General features: G+C 34.8%; 1 protein-coding gene across 16 annotated transcripts in view; it reads left to right on the top strand.

The window, feature by feature from the left end:
• STAU2 (staufen double-stranded RNA binding protein 2) overlaps nt 1-14,605 on the top strand; it is a 344,586-nt gene that overhangs the window by 221,370 nt on the left and 108,611 nt on the right. For all 16 annotated transcript variants that reach the window (XR_013763894.1, XM_079140529.1, XM_079140527.1 and 13 more), the window contains one exon: nt 5,183-5,490. Coding sequence is in view for 15 of the 16 variants with exons in the window: in XM_079140529.1 (XP_078996655.1) it covers nt 5,183-5,490 (308 nt within the window). In the remaining variant the exon portion in view is untranslated. The remainder of the gene's footprint in view (nt 1-5,182; nt 5,491-14,605) is intronic.

Here is a 14,605-nt window from a genome sequence, read left to right as displayed (position 1 = left end):
GCCCAAGAACCCAGGATTCAAGAAGGGGAGGCATTGAGAGTCTCAGACTAAAATAGAACCACGGGGTGAGTCTCCCCCACCCAGCGAAGCTCAGCTGGGCGGCAGGCCCGGATTCAAGTGGCTTATTAGAGTGGGACAGGGCAGATAGCGTCTCCCCTAGCAGCTCTGTGCAGTCTGGCGGTGGGCTCCACCCACAGGGACAGATCCTCCAGCCTCTGGGAACAGGCCCCCCAGTGAGAACCCTTCTGCACAGAAGCAGCGCGGCCAGCTCCGGCCCGCCCCGGCCAGCTCCGGCCCGCCCCGCTGCCAGCTCTAGCCCACCCGCAGGTTGCTTCAGTGACCAGCACAGGGCACCAGGGACTTCCCCAAGCAGCCCAGCCCCCCTTCGGCGGGAAGCGCCTCTCTAGGCTAGCTTCTCGGGCCAACCGCCCAGTGAGAGCCTGTCTTCACAGAGCCAGCCACAAGTCCCCAAGCCAGTGGAGACCTCCGACCTACAACCAGCCTCTGGAACCAGGGCTGTGCAACAAGAGACCTCTCCAGGTCGCTCTCACTGGAACCAGTAGCGGGCTAGGGGCAGCGTTCTTCGGAAGCACTGCATTATCAAATTAATCCAAGACTTCTGGCTACTAAAGGCTGGTAGGTGATACACTGGAAATCTACAGGGTCATTATAAGCCAATAGAGGAAATCTACAATATCACAGAGTCCCATTGACATCTGACCAATATGAGAAAACAAGGGAAGAAAATATTCGAAACAAACCTAGATACTATATCAACAAAACCCAATGACAACACAGCAGAAGAAATGTCCGAAAGGGAGTTCAGAATGTACATAATTAAAACAATCAGGGAAGCAAACGAGGAGATGAAAGAACAAATGCAGCCATTAAATGAATGCACTAATCAACAGTTAAAAGAGCAAATAACGGAAGCAAAAGAGCATTTCAATAAAGAGAGATACTGAAAAAAAAAAAGAAACGGAAATCCTTGAAATGAGGAAACAATAAACCAAGTTAAAAACGCCATAGAAAGCATAAACAATAGGATAGATCACCTGGAAGGCAGAACCTCAGATATTGAAGACAAAATATTTGATCTTGAAAACAAGGTTGACCAAACAGAGAAGATGGTAAGAACTCATGAACAGAATCTACAAGAATTATGGGATTCATGAAGAGGCCAAATTTAAGAATAATTGGGATTGAGGAAGGCTTAGAGAAACAAACCAAAGGAATGAACAATCTATTCAATGAAATAATATCAGAAAATTTCCCAAATCTCAAGAATGAAATGGAAAACCAAGTACAAGAGGCTTATAGGACTCCAAATATGCAAAATTACAACAGACCTACACCAAGGCACATTATTATGAAAATGCCTAACATTCAAAATAAAGACAGAATTTTAAAGGCCGCAAGAGAAAAGAATCAGATTACATTCAGGGGGAAACCAATAGGAATATCAGCAGATTTTTCAATCCAGACCCTAAAAGCTAGAAGGGCCTGGAACAACATTTACCAAGCCCTGAAAGAAAATGGATGCCAACCAAGAATTTTATACCCAGCAAAACTTACTTTCAGATTTGACGATGAGATAAAATCCTTCCACGATAAACAAAAGCTAAAGGAATTTACTAAAGAAAGCCAGCATTACAGAACATTCTCAGCAAAATATTCCATGAGGAAGAGATGAAAAACAACGATGTAAATCAGCAATGGGAGGAACTAGCCTAAAGGAATAGCCAAATAAAGGAGAAACCAAATCATGTCAAAAAACAAAAATGAGTCCAATGACTAGGAATACAAATCATATCACAATAATAACTGTGAATGTTAATGGCCTGAACTCATCAATCAAAAGACATAGACTGGCAGATTGGATTAAAAAGAAAAATCCAAGAATATGCTGCCTGCAAGAGACCCATCTCATAGAAAGAGATACCCGTAGACTAAAGGTGAAAGGATGGGAAAAAACATACCATGCACACAGACACAGCAAAAAAGCTGGAATATCCATCCTCATTTCAGATAATGTGGACTTTAAGCCAAAACTAGTCAGAAGGGATAAAGAAGGACATTACATACTGCTTAAGGGAAGCATAAATCAGCAAGACATAACAATCATAAATATCTATGCCCCAAACATTGGCTCATCCATGTACATCAAACAAATCCTTCTCAATTCCAGAAATCAAATAGACCACAACACAATAATACTAGGTGATTTTAACACACCTCTCTCACCGCTGGATAGATCGTCCAAACAAAAATTGAATAAAGAAACCATAGGTCTCAACAACATAATCAACAAATAAGACTTAACCGACTTATATAGAATATACCATCCAACAAAGAACGAATACACTTTCTTCTCAGCAGCACATGGATCCTTCTCTAAAATAGACCATGTTTTATGCCACAAAGCTACTGTTAGCAAATACAAGAAGATAGAGATACTGCCTTGTACTCTATCAGATCATAATGGACTGAAATTAGAAATAAATGATAGAATAAAAAACAGAAACTTCTCCAATACTTGGAGATTAAATAATACACTATTATACAATGAATGGATAACAGAAGACATCAGGAAGGAAATTAAAAAATTCTTAGAAGTAAATGAGAACAAAGACACATCATATCAAAATCTCTGGGACACTATGAAAGCAGTACTTAGAGGAAGATTTATTTCATGGGGTGCATTCAACAAAAGAAGTAGAAATGAACAAATAAACGACTTAACACTACAGCTCAAAGCCCTAGAAAAAGAAGAGCAGACCAATACCAAAAGTAGTAGAAGACAGGAAATAGTTAAAATCAGAGCCGAAATCAACGAAATTGAAACAAAAGAAAGAATCGGAAAAATTAACAAAATAAATAGTTGGTTCTTGAAAAAATAAACAAAATTGATAAACCCTTAGCCACGCTAACAAAGAGAAAAAGGAAGAAAACTCAAGTTACTAAAATTCGGAATGAACAAGGAAATATCACAACAGACACGAGTGAAATACAAAACATAATTAGAAGCTATTTTAAAATCTATACTCCAACAAAACAGAAAACCTCGAAGACATCAACAAGTTTCTAGAGACATGTGAATTACCTCAACTGAACGAGGAGGACATACACAACTTAAATGATCTCGCTGATAAGCGGATGAGGACATATGGGGGGGGAGGGTAGGGTAGGAGGGGTTAGGGTTAGGTTTAGGGTTAGGGATAAGGAAGGTGGTAAGAATGAGGAAGAAAGGAATGTATAGAGGGAAAAGAGGGGTGGAGGGGAGGAGGGAAGGGAAAAAAATAACAAAATGAATCAAACAACATTGCCCTATGTAAATTTATGATTTTTAATTAAAATTAAAAAAAATAAATAAATAAAAAAAAGAAAGAATGAAATTAGGCATTTGCAGGCAAATGGATGGAACTGAAGAATATCATGCTAAACAAAATAAGCCCATCCCCCAAAACCAAAGGCTGAAATTTTTTCTGATATGTGGAAGTGAATTCACAATAAGGTGGGGTAGGCTAGGGAAGAATAGAAGTACTTTGGATTAGACAGAAGGGAATGAAGGGAGGGGAGGGGGTCTGGGGGTAGGAAGGATAGTAGAATGAATCAGACATTACCCTATTAATATATATGATTATATAACCGGTGTGATTATACATCATGTGCAACCAGCAGAATGAGAAGTTAAACTCCATTTATGTATGATGTGTCAAAATGCATTCTACTGTCATGTACAACTAATTAGAACAAATATATATATTAAAAAAAAGGCCTTTGGGAATTAGAGGAGAATGATCTGGCCTTACAGGATTTCCCATATGTTTGCTGCTTTGAATTTTATGAGGAAAGCATGGATATAAAATTAGCTTGGAAATTCTGGGATAAACCAAGTTGAAAGTTTCTGTTCTGAGCTTCTGTGATTCTTTACTATGCTAATATGCATTTTTAGTCTCCCTGAAGAGTTTGTGCGCACCCACACACAATAGAGAGGAAGAGAGAATGGATTTGCATTATTTTCCAAATTTATTTATCATGGAACCCTTTTTTGCAGACTCGTTGTAGAACACATTTTGCAAAATGAATGCTGTGGAGACTAGCAGCAGGGAAACCTTTCAGTGATTGTTACTGTAGCCCCTGTGTGAAACATAGGAGGTTCCAATTAGAAAGCTAGTGGCAGGAGGGTGGGGTGGGTGTGAAAGCAAGGGCATTAAGCTGTATCTCCCAAGGCACATTCTCCAAGGGATGACTTTTCATTAATTTTAAAAGATAATATGATTTGAGAGTTGTTAATATCTAATCAGAACAAGCAGTGTGAAATATGGCTTGAAACATCTCTGAGATAAATGATAGTCAAAGGAAAGGGTGCCTCTGATGTGTTTAAAGCTCCACCAATTGATGACATAGCACCAGTCTCACTCCTTTTGCTTGCAGTACCTGTCCATGGCCTGGCTTGAACAAATATACCAGATGATGAAGGGCAAATTCTAGAGATGTTGGAATGGGTACTATAACTACTTAGTTATGGGTGAATCAGAGATGATCGCCAGGAGTATAAGTTGGGCAGTATCCAGATAGATGGTGGTGACATAATTAGCTAAGCAAGATAGGGACCATGTCGGTTTGGGGAAGAGGATGCCCTTTCTGACATGTTCATGAGTTAAAATATTCTGTGGGATATCCTTGTGGAAAGGAGAGGACCAGTAGGCCATTGAATATATAGGTTTGTGTCTCTGAAAATGTTTGAACTGGTACTGCCTTCATTTTATTTTCTGTGTCTCAGTTGCTACATATGGGGTGGTTACTTTCTATTAATGAGACATAAAATATTGATCTTCAGGATAAAGATATTCCATATTTTCAATCTTCTCCCTCACTGTATTTCCATACATCAATTTCCCTTATTTTTTCCATGACTTTCCTACCACACATAATTCCTCTGAAACCACTTTTTTGGATTTTTTTAAACTTCTGATTTTAGGAATATTGAAACATACTTTATTCACTTCTAAATAGAAGCTACAGTTGTCTCCGCAGGCATGAGGAAGATACTTGATTGGCAGTGCTTCTTGTTTCTTTGTTACTACATTAAGGGAAGCCATTGAGCTAATAATGCTATAACATATTTGTTTTCAGTTATTTTAAGTGTATTAACAGTGTTCCTTCATTTTATTTATAGCTCCGAAAGGAATTCTTCATTTGTCTCCCGATGTTTATCAAGAGATGGAAGCCAGCCGCCACAAAGTAATCTCTGGCACTACTCTAGGCTATTTGTCACCCAAAGATATGAACCAACCTTCAAGCTCTTTCTTCAGTATATCTCCCACATCGAATAGTTCAGCCACAATTGCCAGGGAACTCCTTATGAATGGAACATCTCCTACAGCTGAAGCCATAGGTTTAAAAGGAAGTTCTCCTACTCCCCCTTGTTCTCCAGTACAACCTTCAAAACAACTGGAATATTTAGCAAGGATTCAAGGCTTTCAGGTATGAATTAAAAAGCAAAAACAAAAACAAAAAGCAAAACAATGCATTAGCCCCCAAATCCTTCATCTCTATCATCAGAAGGCCCATTCTCACCTGCTAATGTGGCCTATATGCCACTTACATTGTAAATTATTTAGGAACACAGAGGACAGAAAAAAGAGCCATATGCACATGTCTCATTCTCTCTTATTTTCTGTCTATCCAATAATTCTTTTGCTGCCTGTCCTTCTTCCATTTTCTCTCTTCTTCTTCTTCTTTTTTTTTTTTTTTTATAAACATTTTTCATACTCTGTCTTGTCTTCCAAAACAGGTTTTGATTGGGTGCATCTATCTCCTCACTCAGTCTTCCACAAACAAAAATTCTGCCTCCAGACATTTGGTGTTAGTATTTCACACTCATTTCTCCCTCTTTTTTCATTATCGTTGAGTCTTTCTAATGATGATTTTACTCATAACAGTTTTGAATTTGACATTTGATTCCTAGTAATGATTCAGGTACATCATTAAGGTACAACATTCTCACAGTCTATTACTTAGGAGTTAATTAAACATGATATTTGAATAATAATGCAACGCTTTCTAGTTGTTTGAGGCATAATATGTATTTGTTTTATTGAATTATGTTTTGAAACATCTAGGTAGAGTAGCAACTGCCTCTGATGGTAACCAACAACGTTATTTCACTGGGTAGTCTAAAACCAGCTTACAGTTTAACTTGTATGTGTGAATTTGGGGATAGAAATCCCTACTCCCACTTATTTATTCTTCGTTCCCTTTTGGAGAAACAAACAAGCCCAACACTCCTTTATGGATATTTCAGAGAGTTTTAAAGAATTGTTAACTCCAGGAAGGGGAAACACACATCCTGATTACTTAGTTGCCTTGAAAATCATGTACTGAACTGTAACCACCACCTCGACTGGATGAACTGCAGCTTGCTCCTGTAGAAAGGTCTGCTCCCCAGATCTCACTGTTCTCATCCCCCTTTTCATCTTAGTCTTATTCCATAAGACCAAAAACTGTAATTTCCATTAGAAGTGCTCTAGAAGATCTGTATTGTGTAGAATGATCATGTATTTATAAACATTTTACAATTTTAGATTATAAAATGAGAGAGGATCATGTGTTTTGGGGGGTATTTTGCATGTTCGGTTTTGTTTTTTCCTTCACAGAATCCTTCTAATTCTTTCAAATCTATTGCCAGGTAGTTGTTAGTGTTTTTAATTGGACTATTAATATGAAATTAAAGAAGCTGTTACCAACTATTGACTCTGTCATCTGAAATTTTAAATGCTTAATTTCAGGTTATAATTTTAGAATTTGCTTTTGTTGTTTAAGAATCACAATAAATCACTGTTAAAAAAAGATCTTGATTCATATAGTTAAACTACTAGAAAAAAGTTAAGTAGTGTTTAGTTCTACCTATAATCTACATAGGATGAATTAAAAATAAACTGTGATGAAAAGAAATTCACTCCTTATTTACAAATCCAGTCACTTAGAAATGTTTGAGCGTAATACAACATATTTATAGAAAGCACAAATTGCATTGAAGCTCTGAATTGATTTTTTTCTTAGCAGCATTACAATAGATATAATTTTGTTGCCAGAAGAACTTAATTTTTTAAAATTTGTTTTCATATGTTAGTTCTTCACAATGACAGCAGCTATAATTTTAACATATCTTTACTTTAAACCAAAACGTCATCTGCTTCCCCCATTATTAGACTGACTGCTTAGACCTCTTTTAAAAACTTACACTGAGACAATATACTCTTATTTATGGACAAGTTAAACATTTTCAGATCTGTGTACTATGATTTTTACATACTAATGAATATAAACATGTGGTTTTAAAACATTACTGTGCTTCTTTGGTTGAATGAGCTCGTATTGATGTGAAATATTATGTTGCTGATGGATCACAACCCACAGCTGGGACATGAAAAAAATCTCTGTGGGAAGTGGCTTAGTGTTTCTCACATGCATAGCTCATTTTCATGTCACCGTAGAAAGATCTTTGTGGTTAAGAGTTTTAAAGCCTATTTCTTTCTAGATAACTTTCTCAGGTGTATATACGAAGTAGAAAAACATGTAGATTGTTTCTATTTCTTAAATGTTTTAATTGGACTACAGTTTAGAAGTTATAGGACCAGTTTTGTTAAGGATAATATGCCATTCTGTTACTTTTATTTCTGGAATTTAAACACAATAAATTCTTTTTCTTTGTTTCTAGGTTAGTACCTTTTCATTTTATTGCACACTGAACAGATATTATTGCTTATTGAATATTGTATAAACCCTTCTTTGACCTTCCTTTGCCGGTTGCAAGTTGATTTAAACCTAACCAAGCTATTGTATGTGACAGCTATAATGTAATTCCAAGTAAAAAATATGTGAGTACATGGAAAATGAAGTTGTTTTAACTTTTATTATTTTCATTGCCCAGTCTTCAGTCTTTTCATTTCATAGTTGAAATTTATAAATTTCAAAGTTAATTTCATCATCAGAATGTAGGTTTTAAGTTCACATCCTTTTGTTTACATGTACAATACATAAAATTACAATACAATTTAAGTTATTAACAGCTAATTTCACACAGCAGAAAATGGCTGAATACTTGTACGTTCTCAGTGATTCTTTTACCCTTGCTTGGACTTAACCTGAAGATTTTTATTATTTTAGAAGCATGTATTTTGAATCTCATCATAATTAAGACTTTTTCTTTTAAGTTTTGAATGTATTTTAACTATCTTATTTTAAAACCTGAACATCCTTAATTGATTTTAATTAATTAATTAGTTAATTATTAATAGTAGTACTAGGGATTGAACCCAAGGGCACTTTACCACTGCACTGAGTCTGCCATTCTCTTTCTCTCTCTTTTTTTTTTCTCTTAAATTTGAAGCAGAGTCTCACTAAGTAGCTGAGAGTCTTGCTAAATCTTTGAAGTCTTTGACTTGTAATCCTTCCGCTTCAGTGTCCGTAGTTGCTGGCATTACAGATGCAACCACATCCAGTGATTTATTATTTTTAGATGTCAATAGCTCTGTGAACCTCAGATGTTATCTAGCATAGTGGGTCTACTTCCATAACTTCTACACATCTCAAAAATTCATTCAAGGGCTGGGAATATAGCTCAGTTGGTAGAGTGCTTTCCTTGACTCACATGCACAATGCCCTGGGTTCAATCCCCAGCACACAAAAAAACAAAAAACAAAAAACAAAAACTCGTTCAATACCGTAGTGTTTTAGAATTCCCATTTTGTATACTTCATACTCTTTATAATACCACAATGTTTCAAAATCATTTAGCTCTTTAAATAAAATTGTGGCAAAAATATTCTCGAAATACTGTGCATTTGAACTGAAGTAGATTTTATGTTTACATTATTCTGTTTTTGTCTTTAATATGCTTTTCCATACTGATCATACTAAAAATTTTTTACAACTAATAAGTATAAATAGTTCCCAAATGAGCCATTAGAAAAATTATTAGATTGGGAATGAATGAATTATTTTGGTAAATTATCTTATCTAGATGGATTTAATTTCAATTTGGTATTCTGTATCTCGTACATTGATCATCATGCATTGAATATTGCCATTTGTGAAAACTTCAGAGTAAAATATGATATACTAGAATTTTTCATAACATAAATAATATGAAGAAGCACTTAGTGTTTTAGTTAAAGCACACTGGCATATTTTCCAAAATCAAGATGTGTTTTCTAGACTTTTCACTATTGGGAATTTTAGATGACAGTGTTATTTTCAGCCAGATGAGAAGGGCTATTAAAAACCTTCTCATTAAAAACTTTCTTTTCAAAAATAATTTGCACTTAATACATTTCAGTTTATTTGTCTACTTTTGTGAAGTTCAATATGATTTTAGCAGTCTTCTTTTTAGTTACAGCCTTTTAAGAATTTAACACTGTGATCTTATTATAGACTGCATTGAGATAGGGTTGGGGGTAGGGTAGGAGGGATGACCAGGCTCCCTGCAAATCTGAAAATCAACCCTTTTCCGATCTCTTTTCTCATCTTCCCTATGCTTCATGTTTTGTAGTCCATATATTTATAATTGAAGTGGCTATTTGTAGCTTCTGTGTGTGTTTGTGTGTGTGTGTATGTGTGTGTGTGTTGAAGAATGGGGTATCCATTTTGTAAAAAGACCAATATAAGTGCAATTTCATAGTTTGCCAGTAGAAGAAGATGCAGAAAGAAATCTTCATATACACATATACACTCACATAGAAATATGTTCTCTCCCATTTTTAATTTTTCCTTGAAGCATAACATATTTCATCTTAGCTTAGATTTTCATCCAGACCGTTAAGCATATGGTACTATAAAATGATAAGAAATTACTTAGACTTCAATGAACAAAGCACATTTGTAGGTTTGGAATGGGGTCAGCAGATACTGCTGTGATTCAATTACTCCTTGAAAATCTCTCCTGAATTTGGCTTCTAGTACTTTCCAAAGACCCTGGAAATTTAGGTGTGTATTTGAACTCTCCTAAAGGCTTGGTCTTCCTATAGTGATCCTAAAACTCAGGTGCATTCTTTGAATGGGCAGCCCAAGTTAATGCAAATTGACCTATCATGTTAGGTACCTGGATGCAGATTACATATCACATAGCTGTTACATAAAAACCAGTGGAATTATACATCAGCTCATTTTGTGGAAATTATAAACTGGAGAAAAATGTTATATTTGAAGAAAGAAATACTGATCCAGATAAAAACATACATTGATGAGTAATAATAATAATAATAATACACATAGGAAATAAACAGATTTTGAGTAAAACAGTCCATAATTGCTGCAATAACTATTTGGGACTAATGCCACCCTAAGTCACTGCAATATATAATGACAGAACTCAAAAGGACAAAGACACTCATCTTAACCCTTCACGTAGCAGTGAATACTAGTAAGGCACATAAAGTATTTTTTAAGTTAATATGCAAGCACAGTAAGAGCCATTTCTACCACAGAAACTTTGATGTAGACCTGAAATGAGCCACTGTGGTGCAGAAAAAAATGGCTGTTATTATGTGTTCTCCCTAAGTAGAACAATCTGTAGCTTTCTGTGTTTCAGAAGAGAGTCCAACTCCACATGAAAATTGCTTAGAATTATTTGAAAATCAAACCTTGAAGAAAAAATTATTTTTCGTCTAAAGGTAGATTACATTTTCCTTTACTAGAAAAGATTGGCATTGATATGGTTTTGACCTAATGACATAAGATTAATTATAGTACCCATAACATGACTGGCAGCTATGTACCTCATTCTATTCCAAGTCATGGTGAAATGTCTCAGTATTGCCCTCCAACATTCAGAGATTTTTTAGGGGGTATTTTTCTCTTTTCACTCAAGGCAATTCTTAAGAAAGAGAACAGCATGGGGAATACCATATGTAAAGAATTTCTGCACACTCACAAAAATGCAGAAACAAACAAAAAAAATACCTACTCTAACTTACTTCATTTAGGAGATAAATGGATAAACAAGGGAAGGAAACTGACACTTCTTGACTGACTTGTTATATCGGATAGTGAAGTAGACATTGTATATGTTATTTTGCAAGTGCCGGATACATTTTTGCTTACAAATCTTTTTTTTTTAAGTCAGTATTGTATAATGTTTGAAGACTGGTTCATGGAGGAAGACTGGTTTGTGGTGGTCCATAGTCTTCTAGATATTGGTTTGTTTGGTCATAGATTTTGTTCATTCATTATTTCTGTCTTTATACACAACTGGGTGTGAGGCATTTAAGATTTTGACTCTTTTGAGGTGGAATGGATGTTGGATTTTATTCTAAAATAAAATTTTATATGTAAATACACATTAAAGGCTAAACAAGTAAAACATCACATTTATAATATAGTATATTTGTTTTCCTCTGTGGGATTACTAGTTTATTTTAAACCCTGACTTACTTTAGGTTCTACAAAGTTTTGCCATCTTTACATAGTCCCTTCAAAAAGCAGATTTAACTGTCAGAAAAAAATGTATATTTAAAAAACTTTGTTTTTATCTGTACCACTTTAAGAAAAGTCAAGAATCAAGTCCATTGATTGGAACATCTGAGAAAACAAGAATTGGACTATTTGATACTAACTTCACAGTTTTAACAACTGTTATTAACTTCTTGGTAACATTATGACATACAGCTTTTAATCATTTCAAGCATGCATGTGAAGAATTTGGATATGAAGTTAATCTGGCTATAGAATTTCATGCCACTGAACATTGGAATTGATTCTACTGAAGAACAGGAAATGAACATTTGTTTATTCACTCTGGGCAAATACTAAGTAACAAGCTAAGTACTGAATGCAGAATGAGTTATGGCCAAGGTGGGTACTGGACAAGTAAATAGAACCAATATTCAGAAGATGAATTACTACCATAAATTAACTATTTCTAGGTAGGGTTAAGTGTTCAAAAATACAATTTGATAAAAATAATTAAATTTTACATGCTGCATGAAATAATGTGGGACGATGTATAATGCCCCACATACTGTGTGTCATAGTGAGAGTAACCTTGTAAATGTTAATTTGAGATGTGGTGAGTGATGTCTAGAATCATGAATGGGTGTAAACAGTTAACTATTTTTCCCTGTTAGGGAAAAATTCATAGCAGAGGGGACGTTTGAATTAAGAGTTCAAGAGTACATAGAAATTTAAAGTGAGTTAAAAATAAGGCGTTACAGGCAGAAAAAACAAAGTACTGAAGACATAAAAGGGCATAGTATCTTAGAAAATACTTAAAGTGGAAGACTGAAATGATGTGTATGTTTTATTGGGGGCTTGAATTTTTTAAGCAATTAGTCAGAGACCTTAAAAGAGTAGTGACATAATTCCTTTTTAGAAAGATAATTTTGTAAGCTACGTAAAAGATGAAGTAGAACCCCAAAGAAAAGAAAGAGAGACCAGCAGCAGAAAGATTTAGAATGGTTTTACACAAATCCAGGAAAACAAATAATAAAGATTGAATTAAGATAGAGCCAGGTGGCATAGAGGAGTGGGACTAGGGTACAGTTGTCTAAGGTGCATTTGGGAGAATTAAATGATCTCTTGTGCAAGCTTCTGAGAGGACACTTTTACTAGGCTGCTTAGGGTGGAAGCAGGAGTTACATCTGTTGAAGTGTAGAGACCAATTGAGTAAATGAGGTAGTATGAACGGGAGGTGTTCTAGGCAAGATTTTATTTTTAGTATGATAGGATAGGATGAATAAACTTAAAAGAAGTCAGAGAGTTCCATCTTAAACATGGGGAATTTGTGTTGCTTATGGGGCATTCAAGTAAAATTGTCCAATAGGCAATTGAATTGCGCCTGGTGATCATGGAGAGAGAATAAGACATGCAGATTCAAGAGTTATTAGTATATAGATGTACTTGGAGGCATAGACGTAGATAGGATTGACTAGGAAAAGTAAACAAAATCCAAATAGAGATTCTCATTGAATACTAAAACGTAAGAGTCATTTATTCACTAATTCAACCAATATGTATTGAGTACCTACCTCAAGCCAGGTATACTTCTTGGCACTGAGGATATATCATGAATATGACAGTCAAGGTCCTTGCCCTCATGGAACCAGCATTAAAATGGTTGTGTGTGTTGGGGGCAGGTGGAAAGACAGGAAATCACATCTTAACATATGCCAAATTCAAATAGTGTTAAACCCCTAATGTAACAAGTACTTGAAAGTTAATTACTTCTGAGATTAATTGTGAGAATTATAAACAATAACTTAAAGTCTCCAATTGTGTCAAAGATAACCATATTTCAAAAATGTTTTAATCAACTTTATTGAGGTATAATTTATATACAATGAAACACTCACTTTAGTTGTATGGTTTGATACAGTGGGAAAACAGAAACAAAAATGTATACAGCCGTGTAACTACTGCTACAATGAACAGGGGACTCTTTCCATTACTATATAAATTGTCTTTGTGCCTCTTTGCACATGGTTTTCCTCACCTCCCCTGGCTCCAGACAACCATATTATTCTTTCTGGAACTAATGATTAGTTCTACTTTTTCATAGAAATTAATATAAAATTAATATAAATGGAATCATATAGTGTGTACAAGTTTGTGTCTGACTTATTTTATTCAGTATAATATTTTCCAGATTTATTTGTTTTGAGAATCAGTGTTTGTTCCTTTTTATTACTAAGTAGTAATTCCTTTTATGGTGGACATATATAATAAATTGAACAGTTTACTTGTTGATGGGCATTTGGGTTGTTTTTAGTTTGGGCGATTATAAATAAAGTTGTTTATGAACAGTCTTGTATAAAATTTTATGCAGACATGTTTCCAATTCTCTTGCAAAAAATACCTTGAAGTGGAATTGCTGGATCATATGGTAAGTGTATGTACAATTTTATTAAAAAAAATCCTCAGATTCTTATTTAATATGTTGTATCATTACATTCCTACCAGCAATATATGAGGGTTCCATATATTACTGTGGTTAGACTCTATTGAGGTTGTAGTAGTGTGTCATTGAACTTTTAGTTTTCACCTATGATGAATCATATGAGTTTCTTTTCTTGTGTTTATTGGTTGTTTGTATGTCTTCGTGAAGTGTCCCTGTCTTTTGCTCAGTTTCTAATTTTTTTGTCTATTATTGATTTAAAAGAGTTCCTTATATCCTAAACACAGACCATTTGCATTATAGATGTTAATCTCCCTGCCTATGGCTTGTCATTTCATTATATTAATATGATGTTTTGAAGTTTTCAATTTTGATAAAATTTCTCATGTTTCCTCTATGGCTTATGCTTTTTTGGTCTTATCTGAGGAATATCTGACTATCTCAAGGTCTTAAAGATTTTTATCTTGTATGTTTTCTTGTATACATTTTATGATTTTAGCCTTCATATTTAATGCTAATATGTACTTAAAGTTAAATTTTTATGTATGTTTGAGGTAAAAGTTGAAGCTCATTTTTTTCTTACAGAACAGCCACTTTTTAAAACAGCCCCATGAATATAAGGTATTGTGTTTTCTCTGGCTACTATCAAAATATTCTTTTTATCTTTGATTTTTCACCAGTTGGACTCCGCTATGTCTAGAAATGTTT

The sequence above is a fragment of the Sciurus vulgaris genome (assembly GCF_902686455.1).
Source record: "Sciurus vulgaris genome assembly, chromosome: 1".
Lineage (NCBI taxonomy): Eukaryota > Metazoa > Chordata > Mammalia > Rodentia > Sciuridae > Sciurus > Sciurus vulgaris.
The sequence above is the reverse complement of the archived record's forward strand: the minus strand, read 5'-3'. Positions and strand labels throughout refer to the sequence as shown.